Source organism: Leopardus geoffroyi, chromosome B2, assembly GCF_018350155.1.
Source record: "Leopardus geoffroyi isolate Oge1 chromosome B2, O.geoffroyi_Oge1_pat1.0, whole genome shotgun sequence".
Taxonomy (NCBI): Eukaryota; Metazoa; Chordata; class Mammalia; order Carnivora; family Felidae; genus Leopardus; species Leopardus geoffroyi.
Window position 1 is genome coordinate 97,109,710 of NC_059332.1, and position 26,016 is coordinate 97,135,725.

General features: G+C 45.0%; 1 protein-coding gene across 2 annotated transcripts in view; it reads left to right on the forward strand.

Annotated features, from left to right (window-relative positions):
- The window catches only part of LOC123608810 (sine oculis binding protein homolog), a 146,625-nt gene extending 121,530 nt beyond the window's left edge, over positions 1-25,095 (forward strand). For both annotated transcript variants that reach the window (XM_045499193.1, XM_045499194.1), the window contains one exon: positions 23,146-25,095. In XM_045499193.1, coding sequence (XP_045355149.1) covers positions 23,146-25,092 — 1,947 coding nt within the window. In that variant the 3' untranslated portion in view covers positions 25,093-25,095. The remainder of the gene's footprint in view (positions 1-23,145) is intronic.
- Positions 25,096-26,016: the final 921 nt, after the last annotated feature.

Sequence of the window (26,016 nt, forward strand, 5' to 3'; positions counted from 1 at the left end):
CACTATAGACTTGGTCATCTTTTACAAATGAAAGCTTCATAATGTCTCCAAGGGTTCTCCATCAGATCCCGTGAGCAGGGCCTTCAGGACATACAGGGTAAGCTGCCCTCAAAGAGCTGAGACTCTAGAACAGACATGATAAGAAGTCAAGTGACATCAGAAATTACAGTGACCTGAGCTTTGAGCAAGGGAAAAAGTGGCGAAGAAGGGTCCCAGAGAAGAACAAGTCACATCTGACTGGGGAGAGGGTAACAGGTAGGTCTTTTAGATTTGGCTTCGGAAAGCTGGTTGGGCTGACACAGAAACCAGGGGCATCTTATCACCTTTGATCTGTTCTTCATCTCCCTCTCCAAAGAAACACCTAGGGGAGTATCATCAAACATGTTCCCCGCCCTCTCTCCTCCCCCAGCCATTCACAACCAAACCTGCTACTTTCAGTTTCATGAAAAGTGAAGGCTGTGTCACTTAGACCTGTGATTTCAGCAGGCTATTGATTATGTATCCAACCCGTTAAAAAAAAAAAAAAGTACTAGGTGTTCTAATATTTTCTTCCATGACTTCAGGGGATCATGTTTGCACCCACTGGGGTACCCAACCCCACACTGAAGATCACCACTCTAGAGATGTATACATAGGATGTTAAAGGAAGCTGGATTTTGTAGTAAAGTTCTTACAGACGAGAAGAGCCCCAAGATGTATACTGGTAGGCTATACATCCTCTTCCTGAACAAATATTAGGAGTACCTTAGTGTCTATGGATGGTAGAGAGAAATTACAGAACAACCCTGGAGCACAATGCAGAAATTCTTTGTCACATATCCACTTGTAGTGTGGAATTTGTACTTAACACAGAGGTAGTTGATATATGCCCCAGGACCTCTCTACTTGATCCTAGGGGGGGTTTTCATGTTGAAGTAGTGCCTGGTCCACCTGGCTCCACTGGGAATTCAGAACCGCAGGTGAAAAGAGGAGGGGGAGAAGGCCTGGTGGAGAAGCCTTGCACCCCCCACATCATCACTGTTTCTGGAGAGGACTAGCCTGGGAGGGAAGCACTAAATTACGACTGGCCAATGGGGTCATGATCTTAAAATGTGGCCCAGCGTTCCAGGTCTTGGTCGTCTGGTGCTCTTTGAGCCATGCCTGGCCAAGGGCTTCCAGTGCTATGAGAACGCCACCATAGACACAGATCTCCAATTTCCATAAGCCAAGTTGGAGCTCACAGAGGCTCACTTCATAGGGATTCACTGACAGACATCTCTTCTTGGTCACATCTCCTCTCTCAGTTGGAGTTGACTTGTACTGCCACATAACCTGTGAGCTCTGGGGAAAACTGAGAAAGCACTCAATGCTCCAGCAAACCTCTATCATGCACCTACCATGTGTCAGGCAAAGCTGGGAGCAGAAGGAGAATGAGACGGATTCTTCCCTTCCCACAGTGTTCACATAGTCCAGAGCATCCTGGGGCCCACTGGAGCATGACAGCTGGGCCAGGACTGCAGAGCTGACCCATCTTCCTTTCTGGGGGAGGAGGAGCCATAACATCCCTCTGGACTGTCTCTTATCAAATGTTTCACTACCAGAATCCTCGCTAGCTCCTGAATGGGAGGGTGCATCAGAGGTGACTGGCCCACAGAGGCAGTAGGGAGTGAGGAAGGGTGGCCAGGGAAAGAAGGACACACAGCATGTCTGAGCAGCCAGGAGACCCATAAGCTAACCCCCGGTCTTTGCTTAGGAGGCTCCGACAGGTGCCACATGGCTGCCACACAAGTGCTCAGGGAGGCCCCACTCACTCAGGTCATTCAGATGACCTGAATCAGACTCCCTGAGAGTGGGGGCCAGAGAGAAAGCTCCTTGAGTGATTCCAGTGTGTTGTGAAGTACTTGAAGCTTCTAAAGGCCTTCAGGTCCTGTTCCAAACAAGACCTTCTGGCTGATTCTGAAAACACCTAAAGCAACTATGCCATTTGTTCCAGTTCCTCCCCATCTCTCTCTCTCTCCCCCCTCCTCACTCACTCACTCACTCACTCACTCACTCACTCACACCATGCTCAGGAGAAAGGAAGAGAGAGAATAATAAAGGCAGTTAAACACTTGCCTTAAGAAGAGTTGAACATTTGCTCAAAATACATCATTACTGTAGTTACCATGTGCTAGGTGTGAACTTAATACCTGGCAAACAAAATTATTCCAGCATGAGAGGGAGCAGGCTGTCTGCTTGACTGGTGCAGATGTGGTTGCTGAGTGTGACCCAAACAGAGAAACCTCACCTTCAGATTTTGCTTCCTAGCCTGCCCATCCAATCCCATTGGGCTCGTCTTTTACTTCCGGTCAAATGATTCTGCCCCTTGTAGGTGCCCTAGCTTGCTCTTCACTAAAGACTTAAGAGGCAGAGGCCTGTGATAATAACTGAGAACCGATGCGATGCCTTTGTGGGACTGTCTGAGCCCAGGGTGTTTATTATTGTTGAGAATGGTGTTCTCCCAGGAAGGGGAAAAAGGAGGGGTCCTTGGTGGAGCCAAAGAACCATAATCTTCTTCAGGAAAGAAAGAAAAAGGCCAGCAAAAGCAACAAAAACTTCCTGCAGATGTGGAGTTTGAAGGAATCCAGAGAAAGCAAGCTTATTTTTAGCAGGAGTAAGAGAGCAAACTGTGATCGGCGCCACAGGCTGCTGTCACTAACATTTGGCTATAAGCAACATTTTCATATTTAAACATGACAACCCTGCAAATTGAAAGGAACCAACATTCTATCTGCTTGCTGAGTAAAAGCTATCGGCTTTGCTCAGCCCAGTGGGAGGACCCACTCCATGTGCGGTCTGGCCCAACCAGGCATCAGGTTCACCTGTGTTGCCATGGATATTTACATGTCAGCCATCGATGGCAGGCTCCCTAACAGCAATGACGAAGATGCTTGCCTTTCCTGGTGAAAAAGCCGTGCACTGTTACTCTGGGAAACATGTCCAGTACACTTTGCTCAATTAAGCATGCCTGTGTGGAAATACAACACTCAAATGAACAGGAATAAAAATATATTAAATTTGGAGAAGTTAAGTAATACCATCGGGAAAACCAGTGAACTCAAGGTGAACCCAAGAAATGTCAAAAAAGAGAATCCCAGAAATGTGAGCTCTTCAGCAGTTTACTGGACCCCAAATGAGACATATGCATTACATCCTCTATGCCTCATGTGAATATCTTGCCCAGATCAATATCACAAAGCCTGGCACTCAAGTTCTTTTGAAACTTTAAGCAGCAAGCACTTTTCTAAGTCCATTAGAAAATACTTCACTGTTAATTTGGCAAGTTTGGACAGCAGGGTGGGGCAAGATTCCCGAGGATGAGACCCAGAAAATAAACTTCTTCACTCACCCACTGCTCATTCTGACTTACACCTGTTTTCTGCCCTGCTGAAGTTGGTGGTAATTATTGGCATTCCTACTGGTCAATGGTGGCTCAAAACTGAGTGAGAAGAAAAAGAGGGAGAACACTCCAGGGCAGAACTGATAGCCTCAAGTCGGCCTGGATGAAGCTGTTTTTATTATTTCCAGCTTGGGTTGACATTGCTATACATACACAGAAGTTTGAGGTTTTCTAGACAATCAACAAAGTGGAGCAGGATGAGAAGAGAGGTTGAAGGGTTTGCTTAGCCTCCCTCTGGGCTTGGAGCAGTGGTTTCTAAATGTGGTCCCCAGACCAGCAACATCAGCATCCCCTGAGAACTTGTTAGAAATGCAGATTCCTGGACCCCATCCCAGACCTACTAAATCAGAAACTCTGGGGGTACAGTCCAGGAATTTGTGGGGTTAAAATTTTTTTTATATTGTGGTAAGATGTATGTAACATAACAGTTGCCACTTTAACCATTTTAAGTGTATAATTTGGTGTCATTCTTAATGTTGTGCAACCATCACCACTATCTGTTTCCAAGACCTTTTCATCATCCCGAACAGAAACTTTATAATCATTAAGCAATAACCCCTCACTCCCCTCTTCCAGCAGCCCCTGATAGCCTTTAATCTACTTTCTGTCTGTATGAATTTGCCTATTCTAGATATTTCAAATCAGAGGGATCATAACAACATGTGGCCTTTTAGGTCTGGCTTCTTTCAGTCTGCGTGATGTTTTCAGGGTTCACCCATGTTGTAACATGTATCAGTACTTCATTAATTTTTATGGTTGAATAATTTTTGTTGTGTGTATATGCCACATTTTATTTATCCACTCATCTGTTGACGGACACTGGATTGTTTCTACCCTTTGGCTATTGTGAATAATGCTGCAGTGAACATTGGTGGATTCCATGTTATAATAAGCCTTCGAGGTGATTCTGATGTATACTCAAGTTGGAGAAACCTTGGCCCAGAGTCCCAAAGCTGTCTTTATGCAAGAGCTCAGGACATTCAGTGGGAGCTGTGTGCTCTACTGAATCCCATGCCATTTCTGCTGCAGAGATCAATATTTCAAATTTCTTGAGAGTTCCTTCTAAGACTGACCCCAAAAGGTAAAAATTCCTGTCCAAATTATAGATTCTCTTTGACTTTGCTTCAAGGGTGATTCCTCAAAATATTTAGAGGGATGGCAGGAAAACATTTATTAAAAATGCATAACCATTGGGGCGCCTGGGTGGCGCAGTCGGTTAAGCGTCCGACTTCAGCCAGGTCACGATCTCGCGGTCCGCGGTCCGTGAGTTCGAGCCCCGCGTCGGGCTCTGGGCCGATGGCTCAGAGCCTGGAGCCTGTTTCCGATTCTGTGTCTCCCTTTCTCTCTGCCCCTCCCCCGTTCATGCTCGGTCTCTCTCTGTCCCAAAAATAAATAAACGTTGAAAAAAAAATTTTTTTTTTAAAAATGCATAACCATTAGGTTATTGGTGATTGGAGTTTCACTCAGGTGTTTTATGTCACTCTTTAACTGCCTTGATATTAGCTATAACAAATGAGCTACTCTACTCCTGTCTATAGAAATCAGGTCTTTTTTCCTGACAGTTGCAGAGGTAGTAAGTAGAGAGAAGAAAAAATGTGTTTGCTCTAAGTACACATGTACTTGGCTAATGTTTGGTGACTATTGGGAATTTACAGGCCTCAATACCTTATTCTTAACTAACTTGCTTGTGGTTATGCAGCTAGAAAATGACAAAGTCAGGATTAGAATCCAGGTCTCAGTCCAAAGATGCTGAGTAAATCAATTCATACTGGGTGCTGGTGGTTTAAAATATTACCCCTTCAGAGATATTTGGATTTTTAACAGAAGACTCCTGGGTATGTCATATTTTAACCCAAAGAAAAATCTTTAAAGGTAGAATATCATACTTGAGGAAGAGGAAGGCAGATCCTTCTAAAAACCATAAAATCACATCACATCAGCTCCTGTAGGCTCAGCAGTGCAGATCTGTGAAGGGCAGGTTTAGAGGGTGTCGTGTTTCACTTGGGGGGGTCACATACTGAGAATGAAATGGAGGTGAGGTGAAGGCAGTCTGGGCTGTGATGGTCTGGAAGTCACGATGCCTTAAGAACAACGGAAGTGACTGAGGAGGTCCCTCCTGGGACAAAAAGAGTAAGGGAACACATACCCCCATTGCCAGATATATGAAGGGAGACTGTGTGGAAAAGGAGGCAGCCATGCTGATTGGATCTGAGGGAGATGGCCAGGCCTATGGGTAGGGTTGCAGGAAGGCAGATCTCTTCTCAGTATCAGAAAGAGTTGGCTAACAAGAGTACTTGTGAAGTAGTTAGTTTCCCATTGGTGGAAGCATCACAGTTGAGTCAGTTGACGAGCCAACCATATCTTAGGTGGGCTGTCTGCACTGCTTGGGAGGTGGGATAAAATGACTTTCTGGTGCCAGTTCAACTCCCAAGCGTTATGACCTTGAACTTCCAAAAGTCGCTGAATTATTAGACGCTGAATGCAAAATCAATACCGAAAGGGAATTTGATATCAATCTATTATTTTCAGTGTTTAAAGTATGTTCCTCATTTAAAAAAATCACTCAGGGGAGCCTGGGTGGCTCAGTCCGTTAAGCGGCCGACTTCGGCTCAGGTCATGATCTCGCGGTCTGTGAGTTCGAGCCCCGCGTCAGGCTCTGTGCTGACAGCTCAGAGCCTGGAGCCTGTTTCAGATTCTGTGTCTCCCTCTCTCTGACCCTCCCCTGTTCATGCTCTGTCTTTCCCTGTCTCAAAAATAAATAAAACGTTAAAAAAAATTTTTTTTTAAATAAAAAAATAAAAAATAAAAAAATCACTCAGCATCAATGATAGAAATTTTGGAAATATTTGGAGTTAATTACTCTTTGGGGATTTTTGTCTCCTGTTTACGGATTCAGTGGGAGCATTAGTTTGAATATCTTCTGATAACTGTGTACTACTCTGAACTATTGGCATCTCCCCTTTTAGGCTGATAATTAGGAAACTCAAAGTGGAACCTCTCCATGGATAAGGATTTGAGGAGCTAACAAAGCAGGAAAGATCCAGCCGGAGTCTGAGGCACACGCAGGGACTGTTTGTGTTATCATTCTTTCTGTTGCATTTGGCTCACATTAGTGAGGTCTGAAGATCTGGGTGGTTGGCACGATCGTGGTCTTCAGATATCTGGAGGATGTCAACACCAAGGAAGGAGGTCATTTATTTAGTTCTAGACCAGGGGTATAATTAGGGTAGGAGTCATGGGATGAAATTAAGCAAAAAAAGATTGAGACTGAATTATTAGGGGGGTAGTTCCAAGCAATAGAGTTATGAAGCTTTTAGATATTTTCTAGGGAATGCTATGCACTTGAAAATCAGAGGGACAGAGGCCGAGATAATGTAGAGGAAACCACGACCTCTGGGGATCAGGCAAACAGAGTACTTCACTTTCTCTGCTTTCCTCTGGTCTCACAACACAAAAAGCTCAGTGGGCAATCCCCTCTGTCCACCTATAACAAGGGCTTGCTTCTCTTAAAACCAGGAATTATTCAAGGGATGGTGTGTTCCCACAGGAGAAATCTGCATGTGAGAATTGGAGGAGAGTCCGGGAGAGAATGGGAGGTTGGGCAAGTGCCTGATTTCTCACTCGTTTGTGGTCCTGCCTCTAGAGAGAGGGAAGAGGAGGCGAAATCTGTTCCTCTGATTGGTGGGAACAGATCCTGAAACTCTGGGTGAAAAGGAGCCACCTACTACAGGGAGAATTGAACACTGCTGGTTGAGGACGATGGAGGCCTCAGCGATTGCAGAACCCTCCATAAGCCTGGAGCTTTTCTTTTCCTCTGGAGCATTTCCCCAACACGCTGGGAACCGACTTGTCTTTCCCCAGTCTAGTATGGACAGCTCTCCCAAGGTGGTCCCAGCTTCCGGGGACTACCAGTCTGTTGTAGGTTTTGCTGCCTTCCTGACCAGCCCTTCTGGCCCCATGCAGTGTCTGGAGGATGCACAGGACCCAGGCTTCCTTGAGAGACTGATTAGGGGCATTTGCTTTAGGTATTTTGCATAAGCCATTCAATAGTACTGATAGATAAAACAACGGAAAGATATACTGACACTTGGTAGAGATTTTTATGTTTAATCTCCTGGGAGTGTCTGTACTTCCTTCTTCCTCTGTGGTCACAGAGGTGGGCAGCTGGGAGCGCTCTTTTTCTGTAATAAGGGTAGCTCCCATGTAATATTCTACTTTGAATCCTGTATCTTTTTGTATTAAGTGAAATGGCATTTTACTCTTTAAAACAGTCCATGGCTGGTCTGTGCTGCTAGCTTTGTCTTAAAAGGGAATAAAATTCTCAAATTGAAACCAAATTGGAGACTCTTCTATGGCATGCTCTGCAAGGGGCTGAGCACAGACATGGGTCTGATGATTACCTTGACTGCAGAAACTGTGGGGTCCATAATTTCCGGAGCAGTGGACACTTGCTGTGTTGGTTTTCCCATCCTTGAATTTAGATGGTCCTTGATCATCCTACCTGGCTTAGAATCCTGGTTCCATTGAGGCTGTCCACCATTGCAATCAGGCATTCGAGGCGGCCCCGTCTCTATCCTCTGGACGTTCTGTGTTTGAGCCGGGAGAGGATGGACGGGCAACAAAGCCTGAGTCAGAGACCCCCAGCAGCAGAGAGAGGGGCGCCTGGGGAGTTGCTGACAGGGATGATGAAATGGGAGGAGGGAAGGACGTGAGCCAAAGGCCCCGCAGCATTCACCCAGAAGGAGAGTGGCTGCTGGGCACTTGGGGAGAGACCCTGTAGGAGCGGGGCACTGGATAGAGCAAGGTTAGCCCTTAATGAGGTTTTTATGTGTGCTCCTGTTTTTGAATTTTTATGCTGGAGTTTCAGCACAGTGTGGGGTAATAACCAAGGAAACCCTCACCTGCCTTCTGTATCCATTTCCTAACCCTGGTTCTGAAGAGGGCAGGGCCCCTCCCCCCAAGAGATCTCAAGGGGCATTATAAAACTCTCAAAAGAAGATTAGTTTGGATTCTCGCTCATTTAAAAAGTCATTGTAATGATGAGGAAAGTGTGAGTGTGTTGAAAAACGGAAGAAGCCACCTTCTAAAAGGCGAGATAATTACGGTGTAGAATTGGGCTAGCGTTGCCTTTACTCTTACTATGCAGCAAAGATGTTTTCAGCTACAAACGCAGTCGTCTGTCTCAGCGTGACTTCTGTGTACTGTGTGTCAAGCTGCAGGAAGTCCAGCTGATGTAAATAGATTAATATTTAAAAAGTAATACAGAAGAATGAGGTTCCAAACATGTAACGTTTAATTATTAAAAACTCATAATGGAATTCCAATCCAGACTCCTGTCTCACGTCTCACTGGTGTTCAGCAAAAAGCTCAATTAGCCAGTGAGCCTGCTCGCTCCACGGCTTCTTGTGACTATCACAGGGCTGAGCCTGTGTTCTCTTAAAGTCTCTAGCAATATGGATATGGAGGCTTAGGTAGCGGTATGCTTTCTCATTAGATAATCGTCACGATCCTTTTTGGTCCAATGGATGAAATGACTGTACATTGTTAAGAGGACTTAGAAAAGAATTCGAGTTGCTTCCAGCTGGTAGGACTTGAGAGAGTTGGGTTACCTGTTAGAAACTGTGATATCAGGGCATCCATGCTACTGTTGGGTTTATCAGGCCATGAAGTATGTGTGACCGGATGCAGGTGTCTGATTAGAAGAATTTATTTAGGCCAGGGATAGTTGATCACCCATTTTCCTTGGGAGACCATAGTTCTTCTGGCCCTTTAGGACACCTCTATCACTCACTCTTGATAAGGGTGCTTTTGCCTGGAGGCCGATGGCAGAGAACGGCTGACGGAACGAGGTAAAATGATTGATATGACTCAGAGCAGAATAAATCCTCACAGACCAATTGAATTTACCTCAAAATCAGTGTGCCAGCAAGATGGGCTGAAGTGGTATCTCTTAATTTTATATTTTTATTCAGCATGGCAGATAAGACTGTCCTTTGTGTAAAAATGTGAAAATATGGACATGCCGTTTACTGTGTTTTAAGAGTTTGCCCCCTCGGTTGTGGCAGCTTGCTCATGAGATGCTCGTGAGTTCATCTGTAATGCAGAAAAGCACTCTTGGGTGGAGCCTCAGGGTTTGGAAGGTCACATGCCAGGTAACAGTATTTATGACATCCTGCCGGGCTTGTGGGCTGTGTGGGGTAACTAGAGCTGAGAGGACAGAAATTGAGTTTGTAGTGACTGAAGAAGCTGAAACCACAGGGTGAAATGTAATAGCGTCTAGGCCTGGGTGAGCACAGGAAGCCGATGAGAGGTGAGGGGGGCTGCAGGGCTGAGAAAAGTGCTACAGGGGGCTGCATAACCTTGACTCTCACAGGAAAGAGCCTGCTAACAGGCAGAAAGGCACGGGCATGGGAATCACCTTTAACTTCTCCTACAATTTGGTTAACAACCGATGGTTGCATGTGGAAGACAGTGCACTGGGCAGTGGAAGTTCCCTAAGACCCAGACCTAGATCCACCAAGGCTTTAATGGTAAGCTTTCCGGGCTCTGTCTTATATGCGGCCAAATCATTAAAGTATCATTTTCCAAAGGGTTTTCTATAGCATTCTACTAGGCAAAAAAAAAAAAAAAAAAAAAAAAGAGTTCCATTTTTGTAAAGCTGAAGAAACTCTGGATTAGTGAAGATAAACATGTTTCTTTTCTGCAGAACTTCTCAGAGGCTTAAATATGGCAATGTGTATTAAGAATCTCCAAAAGGAGCATAGGGTAGGCCGCATTTCCCCAACTCACCTGGCCATGGAATCCTTTTTCAGGAGCAGGACATTGATGGGACTAGAGTTTTTCAGGATACTCTTCAGGCAATAGACAGTTGGGGTAAGAATGGTCAATGAGACGGGGGCAGTTGCAATGGGCTTAGGAACAGGCAAGGACCTTGATGTGACAGTCACATTTCCTTTCTGTGGTGACCCTCAGAAATAGTGCTGGTGTAAAGAGGCATATGTAAGAGGCATGGCCTGCTGTCCACTTCCTGCTTCCCCGGGCAGCCCACAGCCATAGCAGGGTACACAGTACTTATGTGCTGCTAAAAGCTGCTTAATCACAGGGAGGAAGTATCATGGGATCACACAAGGGCTTTTAAGTCATTACCCTTTCCTAGATTTTCCTTATCTTTTAATAGAGGGCGATATTCGACGGAGTTGTAGTAAGGATTAAATCAGAGAAAGTATATAAAGCTGGGTTAGATTCTTGGTCTTCTGAAAATTATAGAGCCTTGCTATAAAGAAGCCCCAGGATTGGGGCGCCTGGGTGGCGCAGTCGGTTAAGCGTCCGACTTCAGCCAGGTCACGATCTCGCGGTCAGTGAGTTCGAGCCCCGCGTCGGGCTCTGGGCTGATGGCTCAGAGCCTGGAGCCTGTTTCCGATTCTGTGTCTCCCTCTCTCTCTGCCCCTCCCCCGTTCATACTCTGTCTCTCTCTGTCCCAAAAATAAATAAATGTTGAAAAAAAAAAAAAAAAAGAAGCCCCAGGAAATAAGCTAGACGGTAATTGCCACTGCTGCTTATCCTCATTAGTGTGGGCAGTTGTTCTGGCAACAAAGATGGCCCCGCACTACTAATAAGTGGGCAACTGGACTCTCTTATTGCCCCTGGGTACAAGCATTATTGCTTCCTGCTTGCCCTTTAAGGACTTGCAATGCCCTGCCCTGCGCTTGACTTCTACTCCTGCCACTTCAGCCCTCTTTTCCCCACTCCACCTTGTGACCTCTGCCACCCCTTGTTTCTGCTTACTGTCTATCTTCGGTGCTCCTCTGGCTTTATTCCCACAGCACTATCCCCGCCACTACTTACTCTCTTGGAGTTATCTTAATCCCCAGCCTCCCAAGGAAGAAAATCTAATTGCTGTGTTGAATTACTCTGTCCCTGTTAGGCAGAGCCAGACTGAGGTCTTGAGGTATCCTGGGGGCCGGTCAGCTGTGGCCAGAGAAGCAGCAGGGCCATGGCCATAGAAGGCACTTGGCATCCAGTGGGATCCATTCTGATACAAAGCTAGTTGATCCACAATTCTTTTCCTCCTCCTCTTTCTTTCCTTACCTATTCTTCCCCACTGCTGCACATGTTAGCAGCGTGCCTTGCTGCAGCAGAATATACCCAGTAATGCCTTTTATTTCACTCTGAGATACGAAGTACTAGAAGAGAGGCTTGGCCTCACATATTTAGATTCCCTTCAAATATGCCTTTCCTTTGTGTCCTACCAGATCTGAGGCCCATTGCACAGGCTGTTTGGATCAGGTAGCTCTGTCAGACTCATTTCTCCTCACCAAGGGACTGAGAGTCCAGTTGTACTAGGAGTCAAATGGAATTATTCCTCCCCATTCATTTCCCTCTTCAGAGTGGACCAAAGAATGATATAGTTAGTTATACAGGGATTATGAGATAGGAGCTTTTTACCCAAACACTGCCAATTGGTATATAATTGTTGCTAGTCTTAATTTACTTATTTCCAAAATAAAGCACATTATCTGGCTGCTTATCTCTTTACAGACTTATTGTGAGTCGTATTGTGATAGTGTCTATTGAGCCAATTGAATTTTCTGGGGAAAAGGACTTACAACGGATGTGTTTAAATATATATGAATACATATCTTTGTCCCAGGCTATCTTGCTTCATACCATTTAGCACCTCAGGTGTTAAACCTGGATAGGAAGACTGGGTTTGGCTAACCCAGGATTTGCTTATAAGAATGGGGTTGTAAGAAGGGTGGTCAGTGGAGAATCTAGCTTTAGAAGAGTTTTGGCTTTCAACCAGGTGGTTGGTTGGCAAGGTAGAATGGCTAAATTCATTAAACAAAGACAGAAGAGAACCAGGCAAAACAGCAGTCCACAAACATCCAGGAAGCTTTTCAGAGACAAAGGAACCTACATGTAGATCCAAAATCAGAAGCAGTCCAACCCGTGCCGCTTAGATACTTAAGCAACTGCCACCAAGTGGGTGTTCTCACAGGTTTTAATTAACCAAAAAGACAAGACAACCTAAATTATTTCTTTTCCCCAAGTTTGTAAGCCCAGCATCCTAGGCCTTTTGAATTTGCAGCATTGCGCACCAGATGCCATAAATGTCACATTTGTGTGTGACTAAAGCATAAGGGATTCCATTGGTAACTCTGGCCCAGGCGACTGGTGCTGGCCTGAAGCTGAGCCTAGGGCTAAAACATCCATAGTGAGCTTAAGACCACAACCTGGCCTGCAAACCTCCTCATTATTGCAATTATGTTGCTGTCAGACACTCCACAAGCCATTAGAAACACAGTGGAGAATTTGGGGGTCAAGTGTTTTGTTGATTTCAGTTTCTGGGTTTTATTTTCATGGCGTGCTTTTTTACTTTGAAGTACACATCACAGGAAAATTCATAGTAGTGGATTTTCTCTGTTTTTTCATAACTGCGATTTAATAGAAGAATAACAGATAAATAAGAGTAGAGTGTAGGTAGACCAGTTGGCTCTGTTTTTTGTTTTACATGTTAAATGTTATTCTTGTACATTTATAATCATTATAAAACCAAAATATTTGTACTTATATGACATTTTATATTTTTCAGAGCACTCCCATTTGCACTATTTGTTTTGATCCTCACAGCAGAACTTGAAGGTAGACAGAAGGCCCATGGGCACAGAAGTACGACCCAAAGTTATAGGGTGGGCAGGACATGGGTCTTCTGATTCCTAGCTCACCACCTTCCTCACCAAACTATGCTGCTTCCCAAGTGAAGAGTAAAAGCCTGGGGCATTGACTGAAGATTGGGAAGGATGTATTCAGAGATTTAAGGTTCTCATCAAGAAAAACTTAAATTCTGAGGTGGGGAACAGAGGCAGAAACTATCCAATAAACCTGCAAAACTGGACACAATAAAGGCAGCAGGTATGATAGCCATGAGCAAGAACAAACAAATGGCTCCTGACATATCTCGATCAAGGCAGAGAGTGGGAAGGACCAAGTTACCCTGGATTGTGGGCACAAAAAGATAAAAATAATCTCAGAGATACCACTGCAGTTTTGGAGCGTGTTTGTTTTGTTTTGGTTTATTTGGTTTGCCTAGACTAGAGCTAACATGGAAACCTAAAATGTAAAACAACATATCCCCCCTTCCCATATCTGATTGGTGGGTAAAATTCGGGAAGATATATCCTTGTATGGCAATCCATGCACTTCAGAGGAAATGTAAGATAGGAATTTTAGGAAAATAAAAAGAAGCATCAGAAGAATTAACTTGGTGTATTGAGTATGAAATATGAAGCAGACATTAAAGACAGATTAGTTAGCAAAGAAGCAAGAAATGGGACAGCTTACCTAGATGTATGCTAAGAATGTCATTCTCTTAAGAACAGAATAATTGATTTTTCTTCCCATGCCTTGTTGATAGTTCTGAGAAGGTAGAGAAACAGTAAAGAGAATCTTACTTTGACCACCATTTTGATAGAGATAGAGGAAAGCTGTTTAGTATGTGGATGGAGAGGGGAAGTAAACCAACTATCTTGGATTGTGCGATGGAGAGGGAGAGAATGCTGGATACGACCAGCTACGTTCCCTAGAATTTAGAAAAGCAGATTTTATTCAAGTTCTAAGGAAAGTTGGATTTAGTCCCACAGTCAGAGGCTCAGCATAGTATTAGGGGTGGAAGAGCAACATGGGGGAAGGGGGTTGGGAAATTCTAAAAAAGAATTCTGTGTCAGGAAGGCTAGGGTGCATGAGGAGTTCCATGGGGAACTGCCCAAGATAATAAAGGGAGCTCTTAGGGCTATGCTCATGAAAGGAACAAGAAGTAAAACTGGATAGATCAGTGTGTAGAGCAAATGGTTAATAATTAACAAAAGAGAGGGAGAAGGCAGAGGCGGGCAACTTTTATTTGGTTTATTTCCACTGTCTCCATAAAGAAAATGTTATCCAGACTGGGTAGGACAGATACCATAAAGAAGGCTATCAATCCCACATTGTGGGAACCTGCTATGCTAAACAAATTTAGGTCTCCCAGCCTCTATGAGGAAATTTGTAGATGATTTCATATCTACCTTTGTATAATCTTCATTCTATCCTGATAAATGGGAGATGTTTTAAAAAGACAGAGGACAAATGTTGACCAAATTTTCAAAATTGGGAAAGAGTTTCTGATTTCTGAAACTCTAGACCCAGTAGGCTTGATGGCTTACCCTCAAAAGTCCTTGAATATATCATTAAACAAATGATTGATGAGCACTTAGGAGAAAAAGGTTTTGGTTGACCAGAAACTCAGAATGAAGCAAGCTGTGTGGCAGAGTGGAAGAGGATGGGCTGGAAGTTCTGGATCTGGATCCTGGCTCCACTCTTTGGAGGCTGTGAAAGCTTAGGAAGACCCCATTGTCTCTTTGAACCTTTGTTTTCTCATTTTCAAGTAAAATGGGAAAAAAAAACCCAGAGCTTCTTTATAAGTTTGTTGTCAGAATTAAAGGAGATAAGTGAAAGCTTCAAGCCTGGTACATAACAGTTATTCAATAAATGTTTGTTTTTATAGGTCACGATCTCGCGGTCCGTGAGTTCGAGCCCCGCGTCAGGCTCTGGGCTGATGGCTCAGAGCCTGGAGCCTGTTTCCGATTCTGTGTCTCCCTCTCTCTCTGCCCCTCCCCCATTCATGCTCTGTCTCTCTCTGTCCCAAAAATAAATAAACATTAAAAAGCAAAGAACTTCCAGTGGGATATGACTGCTAAAAAAGCACATGCAATTCTTGGGTGGTATTAGAGGAGGTATAGTGTTTTGTAAGAGGGAGAAGAGAGTTCCCTGGGTTCTGTGCCAGTCAGGTGGCTGCATTCTATTCTGGGCTCTATCTACCCTTTAAGAGGGACATTACTAAGGTGAAGTATATGCCTGGGTAAAAGGCACAGGAGGACAGACAGGAGGGCTCTGGGAACGTGTTCCCTGGAGAATGGGCACAGGAACTGAGGATGTTTAAAAATAACAATCTGGGGTAAATATGATGGCTCTTTTTAAGTATTTGAAAGGCTGAGATTAAGAAGGGGAGTTGGCCTTTGTTAGGGGATTCTGGTGGACAGAATCGCTACCACTGGGTGAAGTGACAGGGACGTGAAGTGGTTAAGCTTTCTGATAGTCAAAACTGCCCAACAACAGACCAGGCTGCCTTAAAATAGGCTGCATAGGCGCTCTGCACTTACACTGCAATCATCTTTAGAAGGCCACCAGAAAAATCAGTGCAAAGGAGAAAGATCATTATGATGTGAATCATTCTTTGGCTGTATGGATAGATCTGGTTGTTTCTCCCTGTCACAAGAAGTCTGAGTCCCACCTGGAAGACTGTCTCTGTATGTGTAGAATGGAACCCAAGCTTGCTGAGGGAGTTAGGTTGAGTGGACTGTGAAATTCTGGAATTTCAAAATGAAATTATTATCAAACATTAGGCAACCATCTTAATCCTGTAGTTTTAAAGGCAAATGCAAACATCCCTGACATAGTGGCGGCAGTACTGTCTTTGAAGCCGGACAGATCCAAGTTAGAATCTGGATCTGCCATCTATTATCTGCACAGATAATCTTTGGCAAGTTATTTAATCTACCTAAACCCAGTTATCTATATGATAAGGGACTTTTGGAGATTAAGTGAGGTAACCCTTGTAACAGGCTTAGCATGGCTACTAGTGCTTAAATAATGCTAGCTATTGCCGCTAGTATATTATTAAGACATCAAATTATGACACCTGCTTCCAGTAGGCCCTGTAATAAAAGTTATAATTTTTGATGGGGTATCCTGGAGAGATCTGAGGACTGGTCAGAGGTGGATACCAGGGTCTTAAGTGGGGGCAGTCCTGAGCATCCACGGGTAGGAGCTGGTTCGGTTTGTAACCCAGGGAGCCAAGAAATGTGCAAGAGACTGTTAAAATGAGGCATTGCAATGAGGCATTGAATGAGATTGAATGAGGCATTGCAAAGAAAGCCCTTAGCCAGGTGTCTGACAGGTTCCAAGCAATCAGTACCTCACTGCTAAATGGACGAGAGGTCACTAGAAACAGCTATGAACCTTCGAGAAGCAGCCAGAGAGTGGGCTGGTTCATTCTTCCTCATGTGTTTCTTGGGGAGCGCTGTCACTATTGATGATCTCGTTTTCACAGCTGAGCACCTGAGGCTCAGAGGGATTAGGTGCCTGGCCCCACCAGGAGCTGGAGGCTGGAGAAGCGGACTGCCTGTCTCTGAGATTCTTTTCAGGGCTAAATTTCATTGCTCTGAGATCTCTTGGGCTATTTCTGTGTTCTCTCAGGGCCAAGTAACTGGAAAACAGAGAGGCAGACATTTGGCACCAGGTAGACCAGATTTTCCAATGTTTGAATTTTTTAGTTTCCATCCGGATGGCTTGTGTTAGGAAGATGTAAGTTGCATTTGCCCAGTGTAAATGAAGCAGAGAGTTTTGCGATGATACGCTAATGCTCTTAGGCAACCTAATGCGTCAGACCAAAGGGAAAAATCACCTTCTTCTGAATCCTGGGTTTGGCTGTGAGGAAGACCACGGTCACTGAGTACAGGCCAGGATTCCATCTCTTGCTTTGGCTGTAGAAACAGACGGGTCAGTAATGAGCCATTTGTCAACGCTCATCGAGATCCTGAAAACCAAGCCCCATCTCTTCTATGCTTGACAGAGCTCATAACACATCTGCCCTGGTGACCTGGGCCAAGACTTCTGAAATCCAGCCTAAAACATATAAGAAGAACTTGAATCATGGTATAAAGTCCCTACAGGGCGGTTTTCTAGTGAGATGTTCAATTCTAACAAAGATGCTCGTTGGCCTCTCCTTGAGCTCCAGATCCTATTAGAGAATAGAGAGGGGAGAGGGGAGAGAGAGACCAAACGACAAGGCAAACAAAAAAAAAAAAAACTGAATAAGATCCATAAACAAAAAGAATTATGTAGCAAACATCATCATGTTGAAATCTAAACCTGCAGAAAGTTTATTTTGAAAATGAACTTCTCCATGAATTTGCTTTAAAAAAAAAAAAAATAGCCCTTGCTGGTTCTAAATCCCTCTCCTGAATTCTAGATGGCTTTACAGGTCTATGGCTAGGTCATCTTTTTCTTTCCTTCACGCTCTAATCCAACTTTGCAAGGAAAGTTGGAATCGTGGGTTTGGTCCCCAAATCAGGTTTTGGTACACCCCTCCCCACCATGGGGGCTTGTCCTCACATGTATTCTCCCATTCATGGCTTGGGTCATCCTGTCTGAAAGGCCCATGATACTGTAGCTTCTGGCCCTTCCATGTAATGAGTCAAGCAGATCGCTCATTTGCTCTGTTTTTTAATAAAACATGAATAGTACGTTTTATGGCTTCCACTATTCAAACAGCAGTTGAGCCGAAGAGGAATTATTCCTTTTAATGGTTTGAACACTCATTTCCAAGCAGCCATGCTGCTTTGTCAAGCTTTTGCCTGAATGAGAGAATGACTGGCTTTGGAAAAAGAAGAGGGCTCGGCAGGAGTTGACTAGGGTCTTCTCAGGATGGTGGGCAGTTGGGACATGCATAGAACTGTTGCTTGGTTCCTTGTCACTGCAGACAACCCCTCTGTTATCCTGGGACAGTCTCCTAGGAAGCAGGGTGGAGCAGGGGGGAGAGGGGGGTCTGTGAGGTGCAGCATGCATTTGCCCAGAGAGAAACATACTCCATTCTATCTCAAAGACACTCAGGCTCATAGGAAAGCTGTGGATGCAAATTTCCCATTCCCTGCTAACATTGTCATAGAAACATCCTCCCATTAAGTTAAAATGAACTTAAACATATGGGATGTTCCTGGGACATCAGCAACCATGAGGGAGGCGGGCTAGGGACTGAAAACATGCACTGTGCGGCAAGCTTAGTGATCTGCCTGGCACACAAGCGTTGCTTGTTACTACTGTTAGCTCCATTTCACAGAGGAAAAAACTGAAGCTGAGATTTTCATAAATTTTAGTGCTAGTAAATAATAGAGCCCAGACTCAAACCCATATCTTCTTATTCCAAATCCGATGTGATTTCCGTAGCATCCTTTGCCACACCGAATTAGGGTCCTGATGGAGGCAGTGCCTAACCCCCAAAAACAGTTGATGCTGTGACCATGGGACCACAGGGTCAGACTGGAAGCACGTTTCCGGGTGGGGTCAGTTTGAGGCCCTCAACTCATGCTGTGAGGTGACTACAGGTAGGGTAGACCCCCAACCCTTGTCTGTCTGTCCTCCTTTGCATGTCTCTTGGATGAGCTCATGATTTTTTTTTTTTTTTGAGCTAATCTGGACTGCAAGATCAGTGCCACATTTAACAGGCCAAGACCTAGAGAATCTGCCTCGTAGGGCAGGCTACAATTTTGTTTAAGGAGCTATAACTTCTGAGCTGTTAACCTGGGTGCTATATATATGGAAAGTCAGGCACGCATGAAGATTTCGTTTTGTTTTTCAAATTGTTGATGCCATTCAAGGGATTGCTAATATCTTTTTATTGTTCCGTTGCTGCAAATGTCTTTGCCCAGATAAGAAAGATTTCAGCAAAAGGGTTTCTTAATTAAATATTGCCTCATGCCAGATTACCGCTCAGAAAGCAGCAGTGGGTTCCATTAAAGGATGAACTTCACTCCCACAGTCGACAGCTGATTAATGTGTTAATTAGGAACCCTGACCCCCTCCCCAGTCACCCGAATCTTCTCTTAAGCCCAGCAGAATGTATATATTATGCCCATGTGGGTAACCTCATGGCATACTTTGGCTTTGACTTTGGACGTTTATATAAAAATAAAGGCTCAGTTGCCAACATGAATAGCTTTCTTTCTTTCCAGGGGAAATACAAGATGGAAAGAGTTATAGGAACCAGAAGTCCTGCCTTTCAGTCTTCTTATATCAAGAGCAAGTGATATTTCTGCTGAGGCAGTGTCTTTTGAGTAGTTTAGCGGTGTAGGTTGCCACACAGTTATTTCACAGGAAAGGAGTGAATCCATCAGGCCACTGAGCTTATAAGTACTACCCTGGCAGTCAGCCACCAAAATATAAATACTCTAAATGGACTAAAGGAAATGTTCATTCTGTTGTTTAGAATTGGACACATCCCAGGAAGGTAAATTTAATCTTTTTGAGGACTGCTGTTATAGGCTTGAATGGAATACGCGTTTGTTTATCTCCTTTGTGATCTTTTTGTCTTCCTGGTGATACATTATGTATTTGTGATACGAAGCATTTCAGCTGTCTTGCTCAATGGCATTGCATTAGCTGATTGTTCAGTCCCCAGATTGCCATCGTTAAACAGCTTCAGCTTCAGCTCTGTCCAATCTGGGACCTGTTAGGAAGAGAAGTGGAACCAAAGAGGCCAGATTCCAACAGAAACAAAGCCGGGGTGGAATTAGGGGGAAATCATTCCAGAGCCCAGTGAGTTGAGCTCTGTACTTCTTAATCTTTATCTTTTAAAATATCTGAAGGAATTTTGGTACTTCTTGGCATAATAAGGAAAAACTAATGCCTCAAAAAGTAAAAAAAAAAAAAAAAAAAAAAAAAAAAAAAAATGAAAGCTGCCTGTGGAAAAAGAAAGGAAGACTATCCCATACCACATGATTCAGAAAACCATAGTTTATGGGACACATGCCGTGTATTTCATGGATATGCAAATGTTATCTTATTAAAGAGAGACATCTACGGTACATATTTTCACCTAACTATCACATCTTAAGTAATCAGCCAGGCTCCTATGATGAAATCTTTAATTACCAGAAGTGAGTCATTAGGTAGATGTAGAGTGAATGATGGTACTGCGTTTTATTGCCTCACATGATATAGCCATTTGTACCATAAATTCATTGACCTCATCTTAAATGATGTGTCCTATAAGACAGACTTGATTCATTATTTCTTAAGTGACAAGTTTTTTCTCTAATAATTTTTTGCTTCATCAGAAAGATTGCTTTTCTGTATTTTTTAAGTCAGTGTTCTGAATTGAAATAGAATGAGGCAAGGATATACAAACACACATTCACACTCACATTACCCCAAATGAGACCATCATATACTGTCACTTACATTACCTAAACACTTTACAGCATTGCAGAAAATGAAGTAAACATTAGGCCTTAGCTTTAACTGGAAAGTTTCATGCAATAGAATTTTGCTTTCAACTTTGATGTCTGAAATTCTTTTTATGTGGAAATAGATAAAATGTGGTGAAGAATTCTGATTTGGTAATTGGGATAGATCTATGATCATTCCTTATTCATCAATGAATTATTAAAAGTGAAAGAAGTGAAGGAAGGGAGAACATTTAAGTTATATTTAGATTATTTTTTTGACTCCACTTGAAAATATTTATTAAGCTTGAGGAAACAGAGGAATCCTCTGGAGGCAAATAATTCATTCTGGCAATTTAAAAACCAATTAAGGATTTCAGAAAACTCTTTCCCCTTATGGTTAAAAAGTAAGATCCAAAAGAAATATGCCAGAAAATTTGGCATATTATTTTAATTGGTTTAATTCATTGATAATATTTTTCAGTGCATGATTAAAGAAGCTATGTTTGATCCTTTACTTCAAGCTTATAAATTTACATCTAGGCCTAATATTGAAACAGAATCAGGTGGCTTTATTTCATACAGGAACTTAAATGTCACATCATTATATATTAACTTTATTAAAATGATCACGTTTTAAAAATCATAGCTTCCTTGCTTCAAGGTTTAACCACTAGTTTATTTAACCTTTATCTAGATAAGAATTTTGAGAGTCTGATGGATCTTGTGTGTTTCTTTCATCAGAGGCAATTCTGCACTTACTTGTAAACTAGACATCTCAACTATGATTTAAAAAAGAAAATTCCTGTAATCCTAGAGAAACCTGAAAACACTGTAGTGAAACACAGAAGTATCTTAGCATTGAAATTGTTCTTCTTGCAATAAGTATTTTGAGAGGGTAATTTGATATGAGACTACACAAAAAAACGGATGTATACCAGTAAGTATCTGTTATTCAGTCTCACACCTTCCAGTATATTACCTGCAAATATCAGTGGGAAAAAAAAAGTGAGAAGGAAAGAGTGGATTTACACATACAGACCCGTATCTGCCACAAGTGTGTACACCCACAATCACACCCTAGCATGCCACCACTGTTTACAGTCAAGGAAAGCTGAGAGTTAAATGAGATGAGTAATCAAATGCCCAGCATATGTTGTTTTTGCATTGTTGATGTGACCAATCGTTATTAAAAGTTATCATCTTTTAATGCTATCAGTTTACCATAGTTAAAAAAAAAAAAAAACACGCACCAACAACAGAACAGACACCCTCCTCGACAAAAACAAGGTTCCATTTACAGCAACATTGGAACCAATGCTCTATAGAGGAGAGCCTTGAATTCAACAAACTCACCATTGCACTGCATTTCAGAGTTCTCTCTCTGCTGCTGTATGGATTGAGTGCGAAGGAAATGACAAAAAAAAAAAAAAAAAAAAAAAGAGAGAGAGAGAGAGAGAGCGCGCTAGAGAGAGGAAAGAAAAAGAAAAGAAAAAAAATGCGTGTGTAATTTTCAGTCAAAAAAGTAAGGCACTGAAAGAACTACTGAAAATTTTGACATCTGTTTATCTGTTTATAGCTATGGCAAGATTACTCATATTAATTCTTGTTTAAAATGCCATATGAAGGAAAGACATTTGTGCAAACAAGAGTCATATTTGAATTGTAGATCATGTCTTCACCATCTGTGAGAGCTGATGGTGTTGCAAAATTAATGTGTTAATGAAATCACAATAATTTCTCCAAAGTAATGGGTTCTGAAGCCGAGAATGACTATTTTTTGAACTTTGATGTCTAGTGATTTCCAATTGGGAAAAGCTCTCAGCCTTTAATTAGTTCTGCAGCCCAACTTTAAAATAAATTTGGTGATATCTTGCTTTTGCCAGGAGTCGATTTGAAGGCGGGGGATGGGGGGGGGGGCAGAGAAGCCATAACAACTTTTGGAAAACGTTCTCTGGTGTTTGAAAAGTTGTTAAATAAGACTGCCTGCCAAGAAATGTCACCAAAAATTCTGACTACTGAGAGAGAGTGGGCAAACAGCTCAAAAAATAATTCTAGCTTGCTGCAACATCACAGGTTGGGAATAGCTAAACCTCACACAGACTTCATGACTAATTCCAAGTTTCCCTTTGGAAGCCAGACATAATGATGTTCAGCGCTTTGTGTTATTGGTTAACACAGCACAACCTTTCCAACTGCATTATTGAACACAGTCAATAGTGTAAAGTGACTTTGTGTGAGGAGAATTTTATGGGGCTATATTTCAAAGGCCACCGAACTTCCTGGAGAATCCTTTTCTCCACAGCTAGTTACATTTACATTTACCACGAGCCTCTTTGACAGGTGCAAATATGTGGGCAGGTGTAGGTATTCCTTTTTGTCAGATCCACCTTTAAGTTGAGCTTAAAGGACACAACACAGTTTTGGGGTGTTGTTGTTACTGTTTTTAATAGAAGATGGTGATAATTGCTATTCTGAAGAGCTCCTATTTAAAAAGCAGTTCTGCCTTCCAAGGAGAAATCATTTCACAAACATTTAAGAATTTCACCTTTCAGAAAGAAACACTTCAGCCTGTTCGAAAAAATTGTGATGAAGTTTGAAAGAACCTTTATGTGAGCCATGAAACACTCTCTACTAGAGGAAATTGCTTATCTTTTTTTTTTTTTTTTCCTTTTTATTACTGTGTTGTAGGTATGTGACTGGTGTAAGCACATAAGACACACAAAAGAATACCTGGATTTTGGGGACGGGGAAAGAAGGCTTCAGTTCTGCAGTGCAAAATGTCTCAATCAATACAAAATGGACATTTTCTACAAAGAGACACAGGCCAATCTTCCAGCTGGGCTGTGCAGCACATTACACCCTCCCATGGAAAATAAAGCAGAAGGCACGGGGGTGCAGCTGCTCACTCCAGACTCTTGGAATATCCCTCTAACAGATGCTCGGAGGAAGGCCCCCTCCCCGGTGGCTGCAGCTGGCCAAAGCCAGGGCCCTGGCCCATCGTCGTCCACCACCGTTTCTCCATCTGACACTGCCAACTGCTCTGTCACGAAAATCCCCACGCCAGTGCCCAAGTCCATGCCCATCAGCGAGACTCCAAACATCCCTCCGGTCTCCGTCCAGCCACCTGCTAGCATCGGGCCTCCCCTCGGTGTCCCGCCTCGCAGCCCTCCCATGGTGATGACCAACCGCGGCCCGGTGCCGCTGCCCATCTTCATGGAACAGCAGATCATGCAGCAGATCCGCCCGCCCTTTATTCGCGGGCCGCCGCATCACGCCTCCAACCCCAACAGCCCTCTGTCCAACCCCATGCTCCCCGGCATCGGGCCCCCGCCCGGCGGCCCCAGAAACCTGGGCCCCACGTCCAGTCCCATGCACCGGCCCATGCTGTCGCCCCACATCCATCCCCCAAGCACCCCGACCATGCCTGGGAACCCTCCAGGCCTGCTGCCCCCGCCGCCCCCGGGCGCGCCCTTGCCCAGTCTCCCATTTCCGCCGGTGAGCATGATGCCAAATGGCCCGATGCCCGTGCCCCAGATGATGAATTTCGGGCTGCCGTCGCTCGCCCCGCTGGTGCCGCCCCCCACCTTGCTCGTGCCATACCCTGTGATCGTGCCCCTGCCCGTGCCCATCCCCATCCCGATTCCCATCCCTCACGTCAATGATTCCAAGCCCCCCAACGGATTCTCCAGCAACGGGGAGAACTTCATTCCGAGCGCCCCTGGCGACTCCTCAACGGCGGGCGGCAAGCCAGGCGGACACTCCCTGTCCCCCAGGGACTCCAAGCAGGGCTCGTCCAAGTCTGCGGACTCGCCGCCCGGCTGCTCCGGCCAAGCCCTGAGCCTGGCGCCCGCGCCCGCGGAGCACGGCCGGAGCGAGGTGGTGGACCTGACGCGGCGCGCCGGCAGCCCCCCGGGCGCGGGCGGCCAGCTCGGCTTCCCCGGCGTGCTGCAGGGCCCGCAGGACGGCGTCATCGACCTGACCGTGGGCCACCGGGCCCGGCTGCACAACGTGATCCACCGCGCGCTGCACGCGCACGTCAAGGCGGAGCGCGAGCCGGGCGCCGCGGAGCGCAGGACCTGCGGCGGCTGCAGGGACGGCCACTGCAGCCCGCCCGCCGCCGGCGACCCGGGCCCGGGCGCCCCCGCGGGCCCCGAGGCCGCCGCGGCCTGCAACGTCATCGTAAACGGCACGCGCAGCGCCGCCGAGGGCGCCAAGAGCGCGGAGCCGCCCCCGGAGCAGCCCCCGCCGCCGCCGCCGCCGCCGCCCGCGCCCCCCAAGAAGCTGCTGTCGCCCGAGGAGCCGGCGGTGAGCGAGCTGGAGTCGGTCAAGGAGAACAACTGTGCTTCCAACTGTCACCTGGACGGGGAGGCGGCCAAAAAGCTGATGGGGGAGGAGGCCCTGGCGGGGGGCGACAAGTCAGACCCGAACCTTAATAACCCCGCGGACGAGGACCACGCGTATGCTCTGCGGATGCTGCCCAAGACGGGCTGCGTGATCCAGCCTGTGCCAAAACCCGCGGAGAAGACTGCCATGGCGCCGTGCATCATCTCCTCGCCCATGCTCAGCGCCGGGCCGGAGGACCTGGAGCCTCCGCTCAAAAGGAGGTGCCTCCGAATTAGAAATCAGAATAAGTAAAAGGTTTGTATGAACACCGGGGCTCTCCTGCGCACGAGCCAGTGCACTTCTCCTTATTTCTTCTTGCAAGGCAGAGGCGTGAGGGAGTTGTACCGATAAACATAATTTTACCGTACATGCTTTACAGCACACCTAATGTGGTCACACACTGTCATCATTTTCTGATCCAACATCATGCCCACTTTAGAGCTGAGGAAGCTGAGTCACAGCATGTAGATGCCATGCCCAAGGTCACTTATTTAATGGTGAAGCCCAGGCTTGAATCTGACTTGAAACACTGTCTACTTAACCAAACTTTTATTCTTAGGCTCATCTCTGTAATTCACCCCGTTGAGGAAGAGGGGGATGTGGGGAGGAAGGAGAGATTACTTGGGACCCTTAAAAGTTCAGTCATGAGGTTACAGAGCTGTGGTAAACGGTGAGCTGGGCCACTTCCGGTGGCTGGGTGCTCTTATTGACAGGATGTCTTAACCCCCCAAATTTTCTCAAAAACCATGGATTGCATCTGCAAGATGAGACCAAAAACTAACCTCCTTCCCTGCTTATGCCAGCTGAACCCAGGCCGCCAAGCCCCATTTGCCCGGCAGAGTGCTGAAGCAGTGGCCCACAGCTCCTGTCCAGGGAGTCTCTTCCTTCATGTTGTCATCAACCAGCTTCCCCCAGGGCAGGCCTCCAGCATTGTTGACCAGCTTGGCATTCTCTCCTTGCTTGGACTCAGTGGCTCAGCTGGTGGGCTGCTCACCCCTGCAGGCGGTGGGAGGCTTTGACAGGAGAAAGGGCCACACTGCTGAAGTGGCTGCAAGTACACCTATCTGACCTCATGGAGGGAATCGTGCTTAATGCCAAATGAGCTACCGATAATGAGTCCAGAGTCTCAGTAAGGGGAAGAGGAGCTAGCATGTGTGGCTTGCCCACTAGAGCCAG